The sequence below is a fragment of the Penicillium citrinum genome (assembly GCF_028827155.1).
Source record: "Penicillium citrinum strain IBT 23319 chromosome Unknown utg000009l:1.0-4274883.0:1.0-4276374.0, whole genome shotgun sequence".
In the NCBI taxonomy this organism is placed as follows: Eukaryota; Fungi; Ascomycota; class Eurotiomycetes; order Eurotiales; family Aspergillaceae; genus Penicillium; species Penicillium citrinum.
This window is the reverse complement of record NW_026622694.1, coordinates 244,889-266,753: the sequence shown is the minus strand read 5'-3', so window position 1 is coordinate 266,753 and position 21,865 is coordinate 244,889. Positions and strand designations below refer to the sequence as shown.

Below are 21,865 nucleotides of genomic sequence, written 5' to 3'. Positions count from 1 at the left end.
TGTAACCAGGGTCTTCAAATTGGGGCTAATTCTGGAACAGTCAATTTCTACTCATCCACACCGGCGGATAAGCCCGTCGACATTTATCAGCATCGGTTGTTGCTGATGGATCCAGAAGTGGATCGAGATACCGTTTAAAAGTGTTAAAGGTGAAAGAGTCACTGAGACATATGAATGGATCCGCGAGAATGAAACCTACATCTCTTGGTTGAAAGGTGACTTACCATGCGTTTGGATCTCAGGGAGCCCAGGCCGGGGCAAGACTATGCTCTCACTCTTTTTGATAGAGGAGCTCGAGAGAAAGGCTCAAGGGTCTGATAACATGATTCTTTTTTATATCTGCGATCATCAGGATGAGAAGCGGAATAATGCTGTGGCTATTATGAGAAGTTTCGTTTATCAAATTCTCACAAAATGCCCGAAACTCTTCGACCATGTACGATCGTCCTTTGATAATGAAAAGGACACAAACCTGATGCTGGAATTTCCACAAACTCCATGGAGATTTTTGGCAGATCTTCCCAGGGCCTTTGAGAGTATTAATTGTTTTGAGTTGGATGGACTAGATGAATGCGACGATGAATCTGTACGACTGCTTACGCCGAACCTGGTCGAAGACTTCCCAGGGAATTTATAGACAGCCACTGAGAAATTTCAAGCTTATTGATAATGTACATTATGAAAGAAACACAATCAAAATCACTCCTATATTTCTTGATACTAGTCTTCTTGTGTCTGATAAGACCAGATCCATGTACGGAAACCCCGAAAAAGAAAATCAACGACTTTATATCCTAAAAGCTGACAGCATGGGGTACTTTGGAAGTGTTTTTAGAAGGACGGTCAATTCACTACTTGAACAATCAACCTACGTTTTGATTCATACCTATTACAACGTTGGTGATGCATTGGACATAATGTAGATAAATCTGGAATTCTAGACTAAATAGAGACGATATGTAATCTAGTTTATCAAAAAAAAAAAAGTCGATCTCAAGATACAGTCCGTACTACATCGTCAATGCCCATTGCAACATGTCGAACATTGCTCTCGTTCACTGGTCATATAAATATCAGTACTTTAAGCCAGGCCACAAAAAAGAAACTTCCCTGGAGGAAGTTTAAAAAGAAAAAATACTCACGACCAGAAATGGAGATCCGTCCCGATTTCAACATATAGATATGATGCCGTTCACGAATAGCACTGACTTGGCTCTCCGATAAACCAACATAGGTGAACATGCCAATCTGGTGCCCGAGTTAGAAAGAGCTCCTGCAGAGTACAAATCAGACAATCAAAACATACCTGTTTCAAAATATGCGTCCAATCCCCCGGGGTGCCCAACCTAACCAACTCTTCATACAAAGCCCTCCTCATCCTCAAAATCCTAGTACTCATCGTCTGCAGATCTTCCACCCACTTCTTTCTCAGACCACTATTACCCAAAACCGTTCGAACAATCTCGGCTCCACCTCTAGGAGCCATGGAATATTCTCCTCGAACAAGGTGACATAGTGTGGCAAGGACGTCCTCAGCAGTAGCACTACCTCCAGCATGTCCGATACTCACACCCGTAATTTCAGACGAAGCTCTAGTAACAACATGTAAAGCACCAACCCGCTGCCCATACAACCCAAAATTCTTCGAAAAAGACTGCGCAACGCAGAATTCCAGATCCATCTCAAAGAAATGGCGAATGGCCCAGCCATCTTTATCTATATCGCCAGATGCAAACCCTTGGTATGCCAAATCAAAGAATGGAATTAGATTCTTGTCTTTGCAGAGTTGTGCGATGTTTTCCCATTGTTCGATTGATGGGTCTGCTCCAGTTGGATTGTGAGCGCAGGCGTGTAGGATTATGATGTCGTTTTTCTTTGCTTCGGATACTAGTTTTGCCATCGTTTCTGTATAATTGAATCCGCCTGTCTTTGGGTCATAGTATGGGTATGTTTTTATATTGATGCTCGGGTTTGATGCTGAAGAGGAGCTTGTTCCGGCAAATTGCCATATTGTATGGTGATTTGCCCATGTTGGATCTGGGATCCAGACATTTTGTGGTTTGGGATTGATGTATCGAGAGAGGAATTCCGCTCCGAGTCTATTTGCTCCTGTTCCTGAGACGGTTTGGATAGAAGATATTCTCTCCTTTGTTGTTTTTGGGTCAAGTTTGAATACTAGATTTGCTGCTAGATGTAGAAAGACTTGATCACCCTGGATACTGAGGTATTCGTGTCTGCTGTGGTCCTTTGTTTCGTATATGGTTTTTTCGGCGTCTTCGACTACTCGTAGTGGCCATGGGTGACCTTCACTTGTACGGTACACGCCGATTCCTAGATTCACTTTTTTGGGATGAGGATCTTTGTGATAGGCTGCGTTCACGGAGAATGGTTCGTCGGGGGGAATAGCTGGGAGGTTGGAGAAGAGTGAAGATTGAGGTACTTCGATCGAGCCCATGGTGAGTGGTGGAATATAAGATTAACTCTGGGTTTGAAGTTCAACCAGGTCGTCAAAATATTTCTTAATCTGGGACCTTTTTTGCTAATATTCCAAGAGGTTGTCGAGGGCAATTTTATAGATCGCGGGTACTTCAAAATACCCGGTCGCAGCCGTTCAAGGCCGTCGATGCCCGACGATTTGCTTTTAACGAAAACATGCAAGGACATTCCAAAGAATCAAGAAATCAAAACTCGCCGATAATCAAATAAAGAAAGGAGTTGGGAATAATTCTAAATTACATTTTCATCAACCTAATGGAAACAAATTCACACACCCTCAACCTTCTCCCCCGGCGCCAACATCTTAATATACCGATGTTCACCCGTCTCCAAAACACCAACCTCATCACCCACCCTCAAAACAAACTCCGGTAAAGCAGGTACAAGTTGCATACCAAGACAAGCATTGGTTCGATCTCCCTCATCAATTTTCCTATACGACTTCAGCGTACGATCCGGTTCAACCGCGTGCCGAATTCCAGTTAGTGGATCCACATTCGGTAATCGACACCGCACAGTCCGACAAGCGGCGTGGATCTCCACACCCGCGATATCCAGTCTTTTCCAGTGGTCTTCAGCGAATGCCTCGGGTCCCTGGATGATAATGTTTGCGCGGAATCGTCGTACACTTAGTTGTGGGATTGCGTAGGCACAACGTGATGCGACGTCCCGGTGACTTGCTAGATTGAGTAAATGGATTGGATAGGCGTCTGCGAAGGCGGTATTTGGTTGGAAACCAATTTCTTCTTTCCGAGGGGCGTTGCGGAAGATTTGGCGGGTGTTGATGTCACTGGAGCGGAAGAGTGTTAGTGGGCTTGTTGATGGGTTGAAGCCTAGGTATCGGTGTAGTGTTGGTGGTAGATGAATGCCGTAGTCGTGGGCGAGAGGTTTGTCTTTCCAGATTTTTACTGGAATGAGAGGGTAGTTGCCCAGATTTTCCTCTGGTGGGTTGAGAGGGATGCTAAATGTATGCCGAGCAGATAGCATCCCTGTAGAAATGGCGATTCTCATGAATAATCCGGCTGGTCCTGTTGGTGTGATGCGTGGATATGAAATAAGCATCACGCCTTGCGATTTGATCTCAGGTAAATTGGGATCATAGTCTGGCGCTGAAGGACAAGGGATCCAGATCTCAGGGTGAATTAGAGCCATTCGTTCGAATCCGGCATTACGCAAAGTGCGAGTATTCCATCCTTCAGGGCCATTTTCCGCAAAGACAAAGTGACGGTCGAATTTGAGGCCGGTTGGCACGACATCAGATTGGGAGAGTTCAATCCCTGCGCATGATTTGAGAGGATAGGTGAAGAGGGCCTTCACGCGCCACGAGGGCTGACCTCCTTCTCTTTGGATCCTCGGGACTCCATGACTATATTTTGGATCGAATTCATCATGAAGATTACTTTCACCATTTGCGAGGCCCAGTCGTTGACATCCACGGGGATATGTGTGTCTAGTAGAGCCCACTAGTAGAAGGAATAGCAGTGGAAGGGAGCAAATTAGAAGTAGAAATAATGAGAGAAAAGTAAGAGAAGGCAGAGAATCTGCCAGCCTCAAAAAAAACCCCCAACATCAGCCCAAGACAAAGTGGTTCTGCAATTTTCGTCGTGAATATAAAAAAAGGCGAGTCAAGGACGGGGCGATCTTTGCAGGCCAAGGCGGACCCACACTTTTCCTCCGCCCAAATTGAACTCAGCAGAACATCAGAAGAAGCAAAAAGGATCAGTTGGGAGCAGTCGAGAGAAGGTGGAAGCAAAATAAAGAGACAAAGAGCTAATGTGAAAGATAATTGGTATTGAAGATGAGTCTCAGCAAGGACCTCCTTGGTCTGGACCAAGATACGCGTGCGTAAATGACTTCCCCCTCCTTGTGGAATTAGTCCATATTGACATGTCCAGCACCTATCGTGTCTATATCGGCTTCGCAGTCTCTGAATGCATCTGAAACGACTCCTTCTGCTATTTCAACTGGACTGACACGTTTAGATCAGATCCTTGATGACTCGGATTGCAGGGGAATCCGACGAGGTCACATCACCGAATTATTTGGACCACCGGGTGCTGGGAAGACTGCCCTGGCGTGAGTGAATCAGACGGGATCTCGTGATTACAAGCGTGATATGCTGATATAAACAGACTGACTGTAGCTTCACATGCCATACGAGATGGTGGTAAAGTCGTCTGGATCGGTACGTACGTTGTCCAGGCATAGGATATTGACCCAGACAGACATACTAACATTAGTAGATACGGGCCCACCTCTTCCAAGAAATCGTTTAGATGGAATGGAAGATGAAGACCAACACCGAATAATATATTTCAGAGCAACAACTCTCGCCCATCTTCTCGCTTTACTCATGCGTCCACCTTCAAGTTTCCCGCCAGAGGGGACATCATTAATAGTGATAGACTCCGTATCATCACAGTTTCCTGCATATTTTCTAAATGCAGCAGAACTAAAAGAACAACTATCACAAGGCAAAATTAAAGACCAACAGCAATTACAATGGTTATTGAATCGAAAGTGGAATGTAGCCAGTGATATTGCGACTCATTTATCTCGATTTGCGGCTAAGAATATCGCTATTCTCGCGATTAATCAGGCCCATACGAAAATTAAGAACCAGCCTCGTGCGACATTACATCCTATTTTATCTAATACTGCCTGGGAAAATGCCATTTATACGCGTCTTGTTATTTATCGTGATTTGCCGAATGAGAGGTTTGTGGAGATTACGAAGAGGGCTGGGAGGGTTGTCAGAGTTCGATTGCCGGAGTTTATTGTTTCGTTTAGGGTGTCCTCGGTGAGCTTTTGGTCATCTGTCGTGATCTGGTTGCATACATCTAATGACTGTCTAGAATGAATTGAAGGAAATCAACCCCGAAGGAAGCGTGCAATCGCCTATCTTGCCCCGGGCTGAGATCGACGCTACGCCAAGTCGGAAGCGAAAAGCCGAGGATGAGGTTGCTGATAGCCAGGATGAAGACTCTGAAGTGGAGTATCAGTGGGATGAGTCTTTACTGGATGATGTCGAAGGTCAGAAGAAGGAGGGGCCTTCAAAAGATGAAGAGAAAGCAGCCAGCCAATGAACAGCACATTATCATATTCCTATCATAGTTCATTTCATACATGAGGTGTCCCCGATTCAACGAAAGTTCGACTTTCTACCACTCGTGCACCATTGGCTGAAGGAAAGAATTCTTTGGGTTCAGATTCGCATGGCGTTTCAATAGGATTCTCTTGCTCAGGAGCCTCGGCTCGTCCGGTGAACGAACACAGGGGGAATGTATCTGCAATAGCGATGGAAACAGGATGTCGTGAACCTTGAATGAGGCCGACGAGTTTACCCAATACTGCGAATTCAAGCTTCAGCTTCAATGAATAAACGAAGCCCTTAAGTGTAATCTGCACTGCGTAAAAATTTGCATATTCCAAGCTGAGCAGTAACAAGTCCATCGCCATGATAGCGCAATTTATTCCAATCAGCTGGTACATGATTGAGCGTGAGTCTGGGCGATTCGCCGCATCGGCACCTAGTCGAAGTAATTTGACAGTCTCAATAACGTACAGCGTAGATAGCAGTCCCTCTTGGATTGTGAATCCAGTTAATTGGACCTTCTCCATGATATTGTACCCATTCACCCAAGACATTTTGTTGACGTGGACGATATTCGCGCCATATGTAAGGACAGACGTGGGGACGTGTAGTAGAAAGATATTCGCGATTATCAAGATGAGAACGCGGTGCAGAACCCTCTCATCTCGAAGTACCAAATGTAATCTCGAATATAGCACGACCGATTGTCCCGTCACCATTGTCCACCACCCGATTGTCAGGACAGTTACTGAGACGACAGAGTCAGCTCTCGTGAAAAACTTCATGAGAAATCCGAGTGAGTATGGTACCACACCGATACAGCCCGAGACTAACAAGGACCAGAAGTATAGTCCGCGCCAGCGTCGGAATGTCGATGGGACCAGCACGATAAGTTCGAAGACATTGTACCAGGATAGTCCGATGAAGGCGACCAGGGTCATTTGTAGCATGTCGCTTTCAGAGGCCAGGGCACCAGATATACCGTTCATCAAGTTCTCAGCAGAATCGGCCATGGTTGAATCTGTAAGATTGTGATGATCGTGATAGAGCTCGTCGAGCTTATCACCCCGTTTGGTAGATGTACATTGCTTGACGTGTGCGTGGGAAAGGGAGGATGGAGCTGGAGAGAGTAGAGAAGAGTGATGGAAAAAGGAGCACAGAGATGGGGAAGAGAAATAAAGGAGCAAACGACGAATAGAGAGGAAAATATGTAAAAAAGGAGCGAAGTTGTGGTACAGACTGGTTGCCAGCAAGATGCAACGCAACGCAACAGTGCAAGCACTGTCCATCCAGTCAGTGCACGCCTAGACAATAGACAGGTTTGCAGTTGCATCTGCTTCAGATTTCCTTTATGTTCTGCCTGGTCATTGTGCTCGATTCGCCTCATTATCATTTGTGGATGATGGGGCCAAAGCCCGGGGTAGCGTGTAGATCTACGCCATTTTTAATAGCGTGGATGGGCGAACGAAACTATTGGATGAAAGTGCCGCGGTTTAAGTGAAACAGGAAATCGTGCCCATGTTCATTTCCCACTAAAGAGGGTCCCGGTGATGTGGTTCAGGAAGAAAGGATTATTGGATTAGAAGTTACGAGGTTGAAATCGGTGGAAGTCAAGGGGAAGTGCGTGGAAAAAGACATACGCTGCCACCCGCAGTGGTTGGCCATGAAATGATACCAAGTGAAATGAAATGGACGAGAAAGGATAAGGATATCTACAATTGCTTATACGAGTAGAGTGAGTAGGTAGTATCATTCGGTCTAGTCATCCTATCGTCCTAAGTTTCATAGATTGGTCAAGTAGTCCTCGATTTGCTCCTTGGTCAACTTTCGGAATCGCGGGCCTTGTGCATTCTCCACACCTTCATAGCCCAGCAAATGATCAGCTGGTGGACCAACGATGCCTGGAAGTGTCAGTATACTGTTTGTGCTGTTTTGTTGGCGGTGATTGTTCACTTACCAAGCTCTATTGTGTCACCATTCATCTCCCCCTCAATGGTTTCCTTGAGTGTCAACAGTGCAATGTGGATGGCATCCTCCAGTTCCAGACCCTCTGTGTATCGTTTCTCTAGGAAGGTCTTGGCACTAGTCGCGTGTTTGCCGATGGCAGTCGCCTTCCACGGGTAATAGCTTCCACTGGGATCAACCTGGTACAGACTAGGTCCACCCTTTAAGATACCACCGGTCTTACCGGATGGCTTCTCCTTGTCATCGGACTCAACTTCAGGCTCGACACCTTCGTCCCAGCCAGCAACGAGCAGACTGACACCGTACGGCCGCACACCTCCGGATTGAGTGGCCTCTTGTACGACTCGCGCAACGTCCTGCACCAGTATACGTGTAGGTGGGTATTCATTGTAGATGCGCTTGTATCCCGTGTGCGAGACCTTGCGGGCCTTGTCGACGAGGACTCGGTAATCGGGGCCCATACCGGCGTACACCATGCCGATGTCCGGGGTGATCAGAGAGATCTTGGAGAGAGAGGGAGGATCGATGAGGGGGGAGGAGGATTTCTTTTCGGTAGCGAGAACAATGCCGTTGGTGGCTATTGGATGTAAGTAGATAGTTACAAGAAGGCGAGTTCGGCGAAGCGTAGCTTAGCTTCACTCACCTTTGATGCCTAGGGCTGTCACGCCCTGGTTGACCGCGTTCAACGCATATTCTGATGAGCAATTAGCAAAGCGTATTCAAAATTCGGTAATCGATGATCAAGCATGAGACAGAGATAGATGGACATGGTGTGGTTGTGTTGCTTGACTTGGAGTTGGAGCTGTCTTACCAATCTGCACCAGCTTCCCACTGTTGACGATATTAGCATCGTGCGCATCTAGGAGTTGGGGGTTAAAAGGTACACATCATACCTGGGAGAGAAGGTCGTAAGAGAGAAGGAGTATCGGTCCGCCATGGTGTACAATTGAAGGAGATACCCAAAGGAACAAACGAGAGATGGAGAGAGAAGGGGAGCTTCAGGCAGAGCGGGTGACGTTAGCTGGAGCTGCGGGAGTAACGTGACTGACCGCCGGGCATTAGTTGTATACAGTATACACTCACCATAAGCTAGTAGTGTCGCTAGAATAATTCACAGTACTCATATGGGACAATATAAAATAATGACCGTATAAATAGAAAGATCATAATGGGGCTCATGATTCATCTGATCAGTCAAACATGTTAAAAGCATCGAACAAGTACTTGGTGGTCTGTTTACACTTTTATGCTGGTCTCATCATAATTCCACCACCATACCAGAACAATAGAATAGCAAGATAATACAATAGAGACATACTGAGTTGGATCTATTCATTCTCCCTCGTTTGGCTCTCTTTTCTCTCATAATCAACATTATCTAATATCAAATAATGCACATATATTGCTCCTCTCCTCTGCTCTCCTCTCTGTGCTCTGATATCACGTGAGCGGTCAGCTCGGTTAGTCCACTTCGCGTCTTTTCTTTCGTTCTTCTTTTCTTCTTTCTTTTTCTCTCGTTGACTACTCCAAGGGTTAACAGTCTTACACCATGCTTGCTGCCCTCCATGCAGTCAAGTTATGAGTCGGATGAACCGGAGACTGCTGGCCAGTCACCATCCCAACCATCCCCCGAACACACCTATCCTCCCCGGGTCTGCCGTATCTGCCTAGAGACTGTGCTGCCAACCTTGCAACCATCCGAGTTCCTACAAAAGCCTCGCGTCGTGTATTTGTCCGAAGATCCGGAATTGGGCCGCTTACTCCGTCCATGCAAATGTAAAGGCTCTTCGCGTTATGTTCACGAGGGCTGTTTGCAAAAATGGCGTACCGTGGACCCCCGGTATCCCACGCGCAACTTCTGGAATTGCCCGACTTGTGGCTTTCAGTATCGCTTGCAACGACTGACCTGGGCTCGATGGATCAGTAGTACGAGCACGCAGATTTTGCTTACCATAGCTATCTTGTTTCTGACTATTTTCATGCTTGGTTTTGTTGCTGACCCCATCATTGATTTTTACCTTGGTCCTCTGGATGAGATCCCCCTGGACGTTGATATTGACTTGGACGAGGAGAGTGCCTCATGGTTGGAACACCTTGTTAAAGGGATGGCTTCCCTGGGCTTGCTATCGTTCATTCGCGTTGCATTCACAATGTCACCATGGTGGGGGGGCCCGCAGTATCGCTGGTGGTCGTTCTACTAGTGGTCGAGATCGTGTCCGGTCCTTGAACTGGTTGTTTGTTCTAATGGGCATTCTTAGTTTTCTATGGGTATGCAGTTGATACTTGACTGTCTCTGCCTCCATCCACGCCATTGCTAACCAATTCCCAGGCTGTGTATAAAGGAGTTCGATCATGGACTAAACGCTCACTTCAACGTGCTGGTGAACGTGTGATGGATGTCCCTCTGCCTGATGATGCAGAAGAGGAAGAAGAAGAAACAGAAACACCGAAGCCCATGTCTGATGTAAAAATAAAATCTGAGCCTGTCCCTGGTCCAACCCAGACTGCACAAGAGTCTACCACCAGCTCTTCTTTTGTATCAGATCGCACTACTTTGAGTTGCCGTGCTCCTGCCAATGACACGTCAATCAGTCAATGTGCGAAGAACGACCCTGATCCTTCTTAACTCGCGATGATTGTCTGAGAAACTGTTAGGTTGACATCTGGAGCGTCTTGTTCCTCGTCGATCTCGGTTTTATTCACCAGCCAGTCGTCGCGGGGAAGGCAGGTTCACTTCTCAATTCAATCAGCTGCATTGGCCATTACTGGAATAATGCATCTTTGCATACATTTTCATGCAGCTGGGATCGAGGAGTGGCACATTTCTTCTCTTGCCCTTCACCGGGTTTAGTCGTGATAGTCACCCTTTTTAGCATTTCCGCCTCGAGCCAATTCACTCTTCTTCCATTTTCCACCCGCTTTCTTCGACTTTTAAAAATTTCATCTTCTACTCTTCTCAACATTCGATTTATCTTTTCCGTACATTTCAACTTAGTTCCTATTTCCTTTTCCATCTCCCTTATGACAACCCCTCAGCCCTCACTCTTTGCCACTATTCGCGCCCACCTCAGTTTGGACTCTGATAGTGACTCTTCCACCCCTCGACACTCCATCCATCTCGACCGTACTAATCTCGCCCCCGTGAAAGGCCATCCTCACTCATGTCCTAGCACCGTCAACACAATGGAAGCGTCGACTTCCAACGATGACCAAGAAAACGCTACATGCAGCGCGTTTCGCGCCTTATCCATTTCCACAGAGGAACCCTTCCCTGACTTCGACGCAACGGAAAGTGACGCACTCATCGCGATGGAAGATGCCTTCGATCAAGCCTTCACAAAAGCAATACAAACTCAAATCCGTCAAACACTCATCGAACCAGCCATCGATACACCAAAGGCCCAACACCTTCCTAAACGCCGCGCTCTCGATGACATGAAGGATCTCCTTTCTAATCCGCGACTACGTCTCTACACTCGTCAGCGATTCATCGCTTTGACTAACATGGTCATTCGACTTGATCATGCTTTCTTCTCGTCTGATGATAGTGTGTCAAATGCAGAAAACGCAATTGAGATCACCCAGGTCATGATGCCGTATCTCTCTGGCATGGAAAGAACATTACAAGATTTAGTCGAAATATCATCTCATGTCGATTTCATACTAGCTAGTATCGCCCAGGAAGAATTAAGTGTTCTCATCCGATACCGTCGGATGGCATGTGTTGTTGCTGGGTATGCTTGCGTCTTGTGCATTCTGCCCTGCCACTATTTACTAATAACTGCTATTGTCCATGAACCAGCTAACGCCAGATCTTCCAGACATCTTAGAAAACCCCGTCTGATCGAGCAACGTCTTCTTTCTGCTTTCTTGGAATTCTTCGATGTCTGGGTTTTTAAACCTTGTTTTCTGGAACGAAGTGAGATTGGTCTTGCCACTGATAATGTGAGACGTGCCTCGGCTTTTCAATATGTTGACGTTGTGAGGGATACGCTTCGACGAGCTACTATTAGTTATGCTGCGTATCGGGATACATTGCAGTTTCTTAAGGAGAAGTATTTCTTTCCTGCTACGATGCCGAATGCTCCTGATGTTGATGTGTCGGATATGGATTTTCTTCCTGTGGAACAGAGTTAGCTGGGTGTGGGTTGTATGCCGATGGATATGGTGCTTTTTTTCATTCCGAGATGGAAGGAGGTGATGATTTATGTTTGTAAGATACCCTTAACACATGCGAATGGATTTACTTTCAAGTTATGGAATGATCTTGTCCTCGGGCAGTTGGTGTATTCGACGCAGTGATTAGACTGTAGTCAAGCAAGCTCCCACTTAGTGCATGGAGATATTCATTCCACGCCTTGGGGCTATACTAATACTATTAGTTGATATCAACATGATCCTACTTAGTATCATTCGCATTGACTCCAATCAAATGTATGTATGTGAAGCAATCAAGGACCCACATACCTCAAATATCATGCCCAAATCTATACTTTTCTTGCCAGGAGTATACATCTATATCACCTAAAGCCTAAAATACCAACTAAACATCCTCAACAGTATAAGAAACCCTACTAATCCCCTTCGACCTCGAAATCTTCTTAACAACAATCCTTCCAACCAAACTACAATCCCGAACATGCGTCCCACCACAAGGGTAACTCCCCAGCCCTTCCATCTCAACGACTCTCCCCAGAACCTCTCCAGCAGGTAACTCAAAGCCATCCGTAACACCAGCACATTTAGATAATAATTCCTCCATCGTCCACCAATGAATCTTAACTGGACGCGCAGATTGAACGAATTCATTTGTTTTAGCTTGAATTGCCTCTTTGTGTTTTCCTTCGATTAGGCCCTCGAATAAAACGGCTGCTGAATCGGGGTAATGGGAGGCTTTTGACTCTTTTAGGGGTGGGATGAGTCCTTCTTTGCATAAGGCGTGGATTGCTAGACTCATTATGTGTCCTGCTGTGTGTAGGCGTGAGTGGAGGGTACGAGTTTCTTCGTTGACGTGTTGGGTTATTTCGTTTGATGTAAATGATTCGTTGTTTGGAGTGAATTGGCCTAGGTGGAGGACTTGAGATCCTGTTATTGGTTGACGGACGGATTTCACTTCGAAGACTGGGGTTGAGGTATCTTTTGGTTTAATTGATCCTGTATCGGATGGTTGGCCGCCACCTTGGACGTAGAAGATTGTTGAGTCTGTGATTATGGCGTGGGTGATTGTTGGGTCTTTGACGAGGGCTTGGTCTTCTGGTGGGAGATTTGATAGTGGGATTGTTGAGAGTATTTTTGAAGGGTGGAGGAGTTTATCTCCTTCTTTCTGGTAGATTAATTGGGTTGACTGGGACATCTGGATTTGTTAGTTAGATGATCATTAATATGTGGAGAGGAGACGTACTTTGTTGAAGGTGATGATATCTTCTGATATTGCAACTCTCAATTGAACTAGGCTAGAGTGAATGTGATATCCTTGAATATGTCTGACAGGATGGAGCATTCAATCGGGAAATCTGAATATTAAAATAAAATAAAAAAAGAAGTTCAAATCGAGCGATGTCCAATTTGAAATACTTTTCGATGTGGTCCGAGCGTGCTAGTCTCCGCCCTTCCTTGACATCTTCAATCCATTTAATTACAATTTACATAGTGGAATTGTTTACTTATATATCCTTATTATTATTATTTTTTTTGGTCTTTTCGTTTCTACTTTGAGAACAGAACCTAAATACTTTTGACTCACCATGAGCCTTTAAATCTTTTTCTTAAACATGCTATATTTCATTAATTTATGAAGTACTTCCGGATAGAAATTGCAAGGACTGGAAAGTTCCACGTCTTCTCAGTGCTCGGGAATATCCTACAAATGTCGGAAATAGTATTCCCGCCGTGCACCATTCCCGTCTTGAGTATCAATGGCTATTATAGTCGAATGATAGTCAATGCAATTGATGATCTGGATATCATCCGACATCATAACCGCACTTCCAGAAATGCTGAATATATCCAAGCAGATCTCAGGCCTTCTCTTAACTTGAAACAATACAAAGTAAGTTTTGCCACTAGGGTGATAATAAGTATAGAGAATTATTCCTATTTGTTCAAGTCCTAAACCGCCTCAACATTGAAATATTTATGAATCTCATTATTGAGTCTGCACAAATTGAAATCTGGTCCGAACTAGGTTGTCATTCTGTTCGATGTGCCCATTAGGCACATCGTATAGTAAAGGGCCACTCATTGCGTTCTGTTAATCGACCCCACCTCATAGCTCAATTGGGAGACCGATTGGATGGCTCACGATGACTCACGATAGTTTAATACCATCAAGCCAATCAGATATCTCTGCATACTTCAAGCAATATATATAAAGCAGTGCAAATTATCTGCTTACTCGATCGATTCAAATCGACAAAACAGATCGATTATGTCTTCTGAACACGCAATTGTTTATGGCGCCTCGTCCGTCGTAGGCTGGTCTATAGTTGACCAAATATTGAAAAGATACCCTGAAAATTCAACCTTTTCCAAAGTCACAGCCATCACCAACCGCCCGCTAGATCTTTCAAACTCATACTGGCCGACACCCGATACACATCGACCCAAATTGCAGCTAGTTTCTGGATTCGATCTTCGTGATGAAGAAGGTCCCGCACTAGCCGCATCATTGAAGGAGAAAGTAAATGATGTTGAAGGTATTACAACGATATATTACTCAGGTTTGTTTGATCTGGAATTGCTTTCTTCCCCTTGGCGTACTTCTGATGCAATTTTGAAGTATTTACCGCAATGGACGACGATATCGAAGAAGTCGCAACGAATCTGCGCATGCTTCGAAATGTCATCGATGCTCATAACATCCTTAATTCAAATCTCAAATTCGTGACTATTATCGGCGGAACAAGGGTACTATAATCAATTTTGAAGTTTTCTTTTTATTTTGCCTTCATGGTTAATTCGACTGATACATTTCCAGGGCTATGGAATTTATGCGCCTGGAGGCACATTCACACCACCACTTCGAGAAGACATGGTATCAAATCTTCCGGCAGATTATGCAAAGACAGTGGTATACCCTGCATATCGAGAGCTCCTGTATGAGACGAGTCAAGGACAAGGCTGGACATGGTGCGAAGTGTGCCCAGATGCGATCGTATGTTACTTACTCTTGTTAGCCTTCAACTGCAAAGCTGACATTTTAAGATTGGATTTACCCCCAATGGATCCCAGTTTAGCTTAGCACTTCACTGGGCTCAGTATTTATCTCTTTACGCTTATAATCATGGAAAATCTCGATATTCCACGCATCCGACGGAAGATATCGTTAAAGTTCCTTTTCCAGGAAATCCCGCTGGTGCGAACTCGCTCTTCACGCCGGTTTCTAGCAAGACCATTGCGCGTTTTATGATTTACGCTTCACTGCATTCTGAGGAGTGTGGACAGGGGAGTTTATTCAATATCGCTGATCACGAAGAACCATGTACGTATGGTGAAATCTGGTCTAAGCTGGCAGAATGGTTTGGACTGGAAGGTGTTGGACCTGTTGATGATTCAGAAACGAAGAATACGCTTCAAGTCGGCAAGCTTCCAGTATCAACGGCTTTTCTTCCTCCTGGAGATTACATCACGAAACATCAAGCTATATTCTCTCGTCTTGGTTGCAAGAGTGCTTTGACTGCGGGCGTGGGAGCTGGGAATCGGCAATTGGATAGCGTCGGATATTGGCTTACCTTCGATCGACAACTGAGTCTGGAAAAGGTTCGAAATACTGGATTTGAAGGAAATAAGGACCCTATAGATGGATGGATTGAGAGCTTTGAGATGTTTCGAAAGGCAGGCTTGATCTTATAAATTGACAAAATGTGATTTAATTGAGGGAAAAGATTAAATTGACCATTTCATGCTTGGTATGGGGTATATTCGAAGAAAAAAAAAACATAATTTTCGCATCATCGCCACAATTCATTAAGGGCAAACTGCATCAAGAATTGTATCCATTGTCCTGTGCTGGCGTTGTTTCTTGCTCATAAAGAATCTCCGGGCGCACATCCTTTCGAAACAAATATCGTTTAAAGAAATATGGAATCTGCCGTAAGCCATACCGTGCATGGAAACAAGTTGGCACACTGAAAACCTGATCCAGTTCTTCGAGCGTTTTATTCTTTGTTTCCGGCATGAATAGTAGAACAAGCCACCATCCAACAATACACCATCCAGCATACCACGCAAATCCACCTTGGGCTGTGAATGCATTTCGCAGCGATGGCCAAGAAACACCTAACACGAAGTTGAAAAACCAGGTCGTTGCGGTAGCTAGAGCCATCCCATATGATCGGACGTAGAGGGGGTATGCTTCTGCGGAGTATGTGAAAGGGACTGGTCCCTCGCCTGGTGAGTATACGGCACCGAATAGATATGTTCCGAGGGCAATGCATCCTATGCGGGCGGAGTGGCTGGTTTCTGGGATCCAGAAGCTGAAGCCGGTGAAAAACATTGCTAGGGCCATTAGTGGGAATGTTGTTAGAAGGAGGTTTCGCCGACCGAATGTGTCGATTGTGTAGATTGCTGGGATTGCGAAGAGCCAGTTGATCACACCCCAGCCAAGAGATGCTGCCAAAGCCGAGGGGGGAGAGAAGTTTGCCTCCTTTAAATTGTTTAGTTAATATATGCGAAGGAACTTTCAGAGCAAGCTTTCTTACCAAGAATATCTCGGATGAGTAGTACGCGATGACATTGACGCCGCAGAACTATACAGATCAGGTCATTGCACAGCTCAGAAAATGGGGGGGAAACATACCTGTTGCATGAACATGACAATTTCAGAAGCAAGCATAGCTCTTCGATTCCGGGGAACAGTAATTAGTTCCAACAGTTTGTGCTGCCCCAGCTTCATACTGCTTTCGGCTTCCAGCAGGGTATGCATGTAGTACAAGTCACGCGCAGCTTGAATCTTATGGTGACGCAGCGTACATATTGACTGATACGCGCGATAATACTGCTTCTTGCTCATATACCACCTTGGTGATTCCGGACAAGCAAAAACAAAACAGCACACGACCATAGCAGGAAACATTGCCGAAGCCATCATAAGTCTCCAATTTAGACCGACTATTCCAACCGGGTCCTCAACCTGATAGAATATCAAATCTGCCGCGTATCCCAACATAATTCCAAACGCCGTCCACATCTGCCATTGCATGACCAACGCCCCGCGGATAGCAGGTGGTGCAGTCTCCGCGGCGTAGATGGGGACTGTCGCGGATTTGGGTCCAATCCCGAATCCCAGTGCGAATCTGGCGACGAACATTGACCACCATGTACTCACGAATCCTTGCCAGAGACATGCAATAGCGCTGAAGCAACATGTGATGAATATTGTGCCTCGTCGACCGAACCAGTGGTTGAATGGGACTGTAAGCCAGCATCCTACGAATGCGCAGCAGAGATAAGGCGCTGCGTTGACCAATCCTACCAACCAGGTGTCTCTGTAAGCCTCACTGGCGATATCGAATTGGTGTTTGTACCAAATTTGGGCTCCATTAACGACAGTCTCATCTATCGCATACCAAGCAGGTGAGTATGTGCTTCCAAATATAACAGTTATTGCGTCTCCTATTCGGGGGTATACTAACCCATTCCCTGAACAGCCGCCGATAAAGAGCAGAGCGCAATAACGGCATACATCTTCCAAGGCTGCGACCACCGATGTGTGAATTCATGTCTTAAAACGTCTTTCTCTTGCGGCGTCAATCCAACAACATCTTCGAATCGTTCTGGTAGTTGCGCAAGTACAGCGCCTAACTCGAAGGCTCGAATATCGGTCTCATCGCCCATTTCGTGCATCATCGCGAAAGTTCGACCTTGTTTGCGGAGCTCTGCATGACTGTATCCGGCAAGGGGATTCGAGAGTTTTGCGTTTAGATTGCGTCTTGCGCGATCGGCTGCTGTTCCGATGGTTCGTTGGGGAATGAATTTTTCTCGTGGTTGTTCGTCGATGTTCTCGTCTTGTTCGATTATGCCGTTGTCTTGTTTAAGCATTTTGATGATTTACGCGTATTAGGGAGAGTGGGGTTAGGAGTTAGCATGGATTCGCAAGTGAGTGAGAAAAACAAAGGAATCTTTGGGAACTTGGGAGGAGTTGGTGAAGAAACAAGTAATTAGCAAACATCTGCCTGCTTTGAGTACTTGGCAAATGTCGACTTTTCGGTGGGTCAACTACGCATCGATGAAGAAGCGGGCATTTCGGGAATGCGATTTGGGTAGTAGGGCCTACTGAAAGCTGGGGCCAAAGAAAAGAGGCTGGATGATTGGTAGATTGATATACGTGGGGCATTGTGGCCGGGTTTACCAAGTGACAAAGAAGTCACGAGAAGATCTTCTGTTCGTGTTTCTTAACGGGGCAAGGAAATCTGGAATGGTAGTGGCTGGACATGCAGGATGATGCGTTGGATGTGTAAGACGCAGGGCGCAGAATAGTAGTCCCTCGTCTGACTGGGTCTTGTACATTGTCAAAGTCATTGTATTTGGGACTTTCAGGGTGATTCCGGGGATATGGATTTGTGGGGTAGCAATTACTAGACCGAGTTAATGCGTAATGAAACTAGTCGATGTTAGCTGATGTTTAATTCAGCACATAAAGGGTAGATTTTTACTGCGGAGATACTCTTTGGAGAAAAAGCCAAGAGTGTAAGATGGGGGCCAATTTGGAGTTGTCTCGTTTTGATGAAGAAGTAAGCCCTTACCTTGGATTTAAGCCCCCAGGAGCGGCCATTCTTGTTGGATCAACTCATATACAAAAGAATAAAATGTGCTAAATACTCAGAATCCAATTCCCTTCGCTAAGTTCCATGAATTTCGCGAGAGGAAGAAGTGATAAACCGCATACATGTGAGGTGATCAAACGATTTACATAAACAAGCTAACAGAGGGCACAATCATACTGAAGAGAAAGGATACTTCTTTTAAGAGTTGCAGATTCTTCCCATTACTAGCTTGACAAAAAAAAAACCCCCCGGGCGATGATCTACATGGCGCTCTAATATCATATGTGATATCAAATAGTCTCTCCAGTAATAGACATATAAATTAGAACCTTTTAATGGCATACATCGTTTTATTTTCTTGAAGAATTATCTTTACTATTAGTATATATACGATGATATGTAAACCTTGTAACCTGAGGTTGCCTTTCCAAATGGCCAAAGACTTCGAGAAAGAAATGGATAGGTGGGACACAACCTTAGAGCACATAGATTGTTCCGAGGCCTCGCAAAAACCCTGGAGGGCTGCCAGAAGATCATGAACGATTTTTGGAGAACAGAATCAAATAAAATATTACGAGAAAGAAAAACTTTTATTTATCCAATCCTAAAGTGAAAGAATGACTCCGAGCAAGCTCATGAATGATCGAATACAGATGAAACATAAAGTAGACAAAGAATAAGAAGCGTAATCGCCGCTAGTAGATCATGGGAAGATGTACCTCTCATCAGACGACCCAATCATCCAAATCCGCAACTCCTCGAAAGCGTCCAGGTCGTTTTTTGGAAGTGCATTTTTGACATCAGGGTCATGCCAACCGTAAGTTCTTCCGGTCTTGCTCACTTTCAGATCCTCTCCGATGTGGCGGCAGCTATCAAAGTCGATGAGAATAAAGTTGCCATCCTCATCAAGCATGACATTTCCAGGATTAATGTCGTTATGGAAAAGACCCAGCGAATGAAGATGTAAAATGCCCGCCCGAAGTCCATCCAGACGATCTTTCACCTCCCCCTGAACCAGTTCAGGTCGACGTTCACGAAACATTTGTTTGTTCCAATGTCTAGGATTGAAGGTAAGGTCTAAAATTTCGACGTAACGTTTGAAACATATCCCAGACACCTTCCCATTAGCCTTGGTAACGCCGTAGTAAGTCACGATATTCGGATGAGGATTCTTGCGAATTACTTCACACGCTTCCACCTCGCCGGCGATTGTTTAATCAATATTCGGTTCAATCAATGTAAATAGAGTTGGCTTTTTTCACGTAACCACTAGACCAAGTGGTCTTCAGCTCTGGGCGAACGTCCTCTGTTGCGACTTCCTTGATATCCTGGAGATCGTCGAGCGTCTCTGGCGTGCTGAACCGCTCGCGCCATTTTCCATAATACAATTTGCCATCTTGTTTAGCAAAGACACCGACATAAGAAAACATCAGCCGACCTGCCGCCTCGCTGAACTTGAAGGATTCATTCTTTTGAATAATTTCCATCGCTATTTAAAGTGAACGCCACAGATCAGCGTATTTAGACGTAGAGTTGTGGAGACGATCGAGTGGAGTTGAGTGGATGGGGAAAAGTTGACTTCCGCCAACCAGTGGATGTCTTTGTGGGATGACTAATTAGCGGTTTTCGGAACGATCACGTGAGTATATACATTGTAGTCTTCCTTCGCTTAGGATTGACTTCGCATGTGGATTTCTCTAGTACGATGAAATTGATTTTCCATCCAAATATAGTGCTGGAGCTGTAAACAATGGGATATCCTCAAACGTTTGGACTGTCGCTTACTGCACCGCATAGTAATCTCATGGTCAACAATTATCGTCTATTGGATTACTAAAGGGAAGTTACAAACGATGCAGTACGTGATACTATCGTAGAAAGATGTTATACTAACTGGTACGATACTGCTTATACCAAAAGCTGTCACTCTCGGTGTTGCTGGATTGCACCACCAAAGGATGCAGTATCGAAAATTGCCGGTGTCGTGTGCAACTCTACATAGTATTAAGGATCTTGTAACTACACGGAATGTCTTTGCATTGACTTATTACGGTAGTAGACCGAGTATAAAACATATCAAATGCATGGTTGGTTGGCTCAATTCTGGGGTAATTTCCTGTTCCAATCTTTAATAAATCTTAAAGTCCAAATTTGCCATCGTTCATTGGACGAGGGCGAAAATGACGTGGAACAAATCGCAGTGGCGGATCATCTCGCCTCCACAAAAAACAGACTTAAACCAGTGGACGTCTCCAATTTCTGACGATTAGCTTTTCTACAGCCAATTTAGGCTTGACGCGAAAACGATCTAACTTTGGCTTCTTCCTATTTCCCCCGTCTCCGCACTTCTGATATAGAGGGAAGCGCCATCCCCAACGCCCCCGGAATCAGGAGACATCCCAAACCATGCCCATGCCCATGCGCTTAGTCTTCACCTTTGCTCATCTGATGCCTCGGCCATCATGTCCGTCGTCGATGAAGACGCGCCGTTGTTCTTTACTCCGGGGAGCGGCAACCTCGCGCTTGGCCTCGCGATAATAGTTTTCATGACCATAGCACTCTACAACGCGCTCGAACTCTCCGTCCTCATCCCACTCAGCTTCCGTCGTTATCAAAGCCTTTATTTCTGGTCTCTCCTCACATCTGCGTCAGTAGGTGTTATTCCCGCGACAGTTGGACCGGCGCTGCAGTTTTTTGAACTGGCGCCACTATGGCTATGTATGGTTCTATCAAACGTCGGGTTTGTGATGATGGTTCCGAATCAATCAATAGTGCTATACTCGCGACTTCACCTTGTCTCGCAGAACCCGAAAGTTCTTAGTTTCGTCCGGTGGCTCATCGTGGCGTCTCTGGTATTCATTGCCATCCCAACCATCACGCTGAATGTGGGTGTTACTTATGTTCCACATAACGGCAGCTGGGTATCCGGTTTCGAAGCCATCGAGCGGATCCAGGTGACTTGGTTCGCGGTGCAGGAAAGTATTATTGCTAGTATATACATCTACGACACGATTCGCATGATGAGGTTGAGTCCTGAGGGCGATAAGCGGCGGAACAAGATTTTATACGAACTTTTGGCAGTCAATATTTCCGCCATCATTATGGATCTATCTCTTGTGGTCCTTGAATACCTTGGTCTTTACTTCACGCAGATCATTTTCAAGGCGACAGTGTATAGCATCAAGCTGAAGCTTGAATTTGCCGTCTTGGGAATGCTGGTATCGATTGTACATTCGCGTGGCTCGTGGCAGGCGGACTGTGATACTTCGAATTTTTCATAATCAGAGACGGATATAAACTGTTTAAATGGAATTATAATAAAGCCAGCAAAAGATAACACCTCTACCAATCAGTATTACACTCTAGAATTCCTGACTAAACCATTCCCCGCTGCCGTCGGATCGGAGCTGGCGGCTCGGCATTTCTCGCCCGCCCCGCATTTGTTGTTTGCGGGGAACAGCGGACCGCCGCGTCGGATGCGAGCCGATTCTTTCGGAACAGCAGTTAAGCAGTGTGCTTTGTCATTTTAAAGTAGGGGGGATAGTAG

The 21,865-nt window shown here is 45.4% G+C and overlaps 13 protein-coding genes across 13 annotated transcripts; 6 read left to right on the top strand and 7 right to left on the bottom strand.

Annotated features, from left to right (window-relative positions):
- Positions 1-993: 993 nt before the first annotated feature.
- Positions 994-2,455, bottom strand: N7469_009583 (pyridoxal phosphate-dependent transferase; the record flags this gene model as incomplete). Its single annotated transcript, XM_056648488.1, has 3 exons — positions 994-1,058; positions 1,143-1,248; positions 1,307-2,455. The coding sequence occupies 3 exons, from the start codon at positions 2,453-2,455 to the stop codon at positions 994-996; spliced, it is 1,320 nt and encodes a 439-aa protein (XP_056495619.1).
- Positions 2,456-2,763: 308 nt separating this feature from the next.
- Positions 2,764-3,648, bottom strand: N7469_009582 (MOSC domain protein; the record flags this gene model as incomplete). The annotated part of the gene is made up of 1 exon (XM_056648487.1): positions 2,764-3,648. One exon carries the CDS (start codon positions 3,646-3,648, stop codon positions 2,764-2,766), a length of 885 nt encoding a protein of 294 aa, XP_056495618.1.
- A 646-nt stretch (positions 3,649-4,294) lies between these two features.
- On the top strand, positions 4,295-5,582 carry N7469_009581 (uncharacterized protein; the record flags this gene model as incomplete). Its single annotated transcript, XM_056648486.1, has 5 exons — positions 4,295-4,337; positions 4,392-4,572; positions 4,629-4,681; positions 4,740-5,296; positions 5,352-5,582. The coding sequence occupies 5 exons, from the start codon at positions 4,295-4,297 to the stop codon at positions 5,580-5,582; spliced, it is 1,065 nt and encodes a 354-aa protein (XP_056495617.1).
- A 34-nt stretch (positions 5,583-5,616) lies between these two features.
- Positions 5,617-6,603, bottom strand: N7469_009580 (uncharacterized protein; the record flags this gene model as incomplete). The annotated part of the gene is made up of 1 exon (XM_056648485.1): positions 5,617-6,603. One exon carries the CDS (start codon positions 6,601-6,603, stop codon positions 5,617-5,619), a length of 987 nt encoding a protein of 328 aa, XP_056495616.1.
- A 769-nt stretch (positions 6,604-7,372) lies between these two features.
- Positions 7,373-8,492, bottom strand: pre8 (proteasome core particle subunit alpha 2; the record flags this gene model as incomplete). Its single annotated transcript, XM_056648484.1, has 5 exons — positions 7,373-7,491; positions 7,548-8,132; positions 8,199-8,249; positions 8,367-8,386; positions 8,449-8,492. 5 exons carry the CDS (start codon positions 8,490-8,492, stop codon positions 7,373-7,375), a joined length of 819 nt encoding a protein of 272 aa, XP_056495615.1.
- Positions 8,493-9,120: 628 nt separating this feature from the next.
- Positions 9,121-9,756, top strand: N7469_009578 (E3 ubiquitin-protein ligase MARCH; the record flags this gene model as incomplete). The annotated part of the gene is made up of 1 exon (XM_056648483.1): positions 9,121-9,756. One exon carries the CDS (start codon positions 9,121-9,123, stop codon positions 9,754-9,756), a length of 636 nt encoding a protein of 211 aa, XP_056495614.1.
- A 43-nt stretch (positions 9,757-9,799) lies between these two features.
- Positions 9,800-10,181, top strand: N7469_009577 (uncharacterized protein; the record flags this gene model as incomplete). The annotated part of the gene is made up of 2 exons (XM_056648482.1): positions 9,800-9,823; positions 9,885-10,181. 2 exons carry the CDS (start codon positions 9,800-9,802, stop codon positions 10,179-10,181), a joined length of 321 nt encoding a protein of 106 aa, XP_056495613.1.
- A 395-nt stretch (positions 10,182-10,576) lies between these two features.
- N7469_009576 (uncharacterized protein) lies at positions 10,577-11,692 on the top strand (the record flags this gene model as incomplete). The annotated part of the gene is made up of 2 exons (XM_056648481.1): positions 10,577-11,289; positions 11,377-11,692. 2 exons carry the CDS (start codon positions 10,577-10,579, stop codon positions 11,690-11,692), a joined length of 1,029 nt encoding a protein of 342 aa, XP_056495612.1.
- Positions 11,693-12,098: 406 nt separating this feature from the next.
- Positions 12,099-12,908, bottom strand: N7469_009575 (uncharacterized protein; the record flags this gene model as incomplete). Its single annotated transcript, XM_056648480.1, has 1 exon — positions 12,099-12,908. One exon carries the CDS (start codon positions 12,906-12,908, stop codon positions 12,099-12,101), a length of 810 nt encoding a protein of 269 aa, XP_056495611.1.
- Positions 12,909-13,982: 1,074 nt separating this feature from the next.
- N7469_009574 (SDR family oxidoreductase) lies at positions 13,983-15,406 on the top strand (the record flags this gene model as incomplete). The annotated part of the gene is made up of 4 exons (XM_056648479.1): positions 13,983-14,274; positions 14,334-14,461; positions 14,532-14,708; positions 14,759-15,406. 4 exons carry the CDS (start codon positions 13,983-13,985, stop codon positions 15,404-15,406), a joined length of 1,245 nt encoding a protein of 414 aa, XP_056495610.1.
- A 130-nt stretch (positions 15,407-15,536) lies between these two features.
- On the bottom strand, positions 15,537-17,593 carry N7469_009573 (sugar porter family MFS transporter; the record flags this gene model as incomplete). Its single annotated transcript, XM_056648478.1, has 4 exons — positions 15,537-16,199; positions 16,255-16,302; positions 16,353-17,167; positions 17,188-17,593. The coding sequence occupies 4 exons, from the start codon at positions 17,591-17,593 to the stop codon at positions 15,537-15,539; spliced, it is 1,932 nt and encodes a 643-aa protein (XP_056495609.1).
- A 1,428-nt stretch (positions 17,594-19,021) lies between these two features.
- On the bottom strand, positions 19,022-19,805 carry N7469_009572 (uncharacterized protein; the record flags this gene model as incomplete). Its single annotated transcript, XM_056648477.1, has 2 exons — positions 19,022-19,516; positions 19,581-19,805. 2 exons carry the CDS (start codon positions 19,803-19,805, stop codon positions 19,022-19,024), a joined length of 720 nt encoding a protein of 239 aa, XP_056495608.1.
- A 975-nt stretch (positions 19,806-20,780) lies between these two features.
- Positions 20,781-21,599, top strand: N7469_009571 (uncharacterized protein; the record flags this gene model as incomplete). The annotated part of the gene is made up of 1 exon (XM_056648476.1): positions 20,781-21,599. The coding sequence occupies one exon, from the start codon at positions 20,781-20,783 to the stop codon at positions 21,597-21,599; it is 819 nt and encodes a 272-aa protein (XP_056495607.1).
- Between the last annotated feature and the right edge of the window lie 266 nt (positions 21,600-21,865).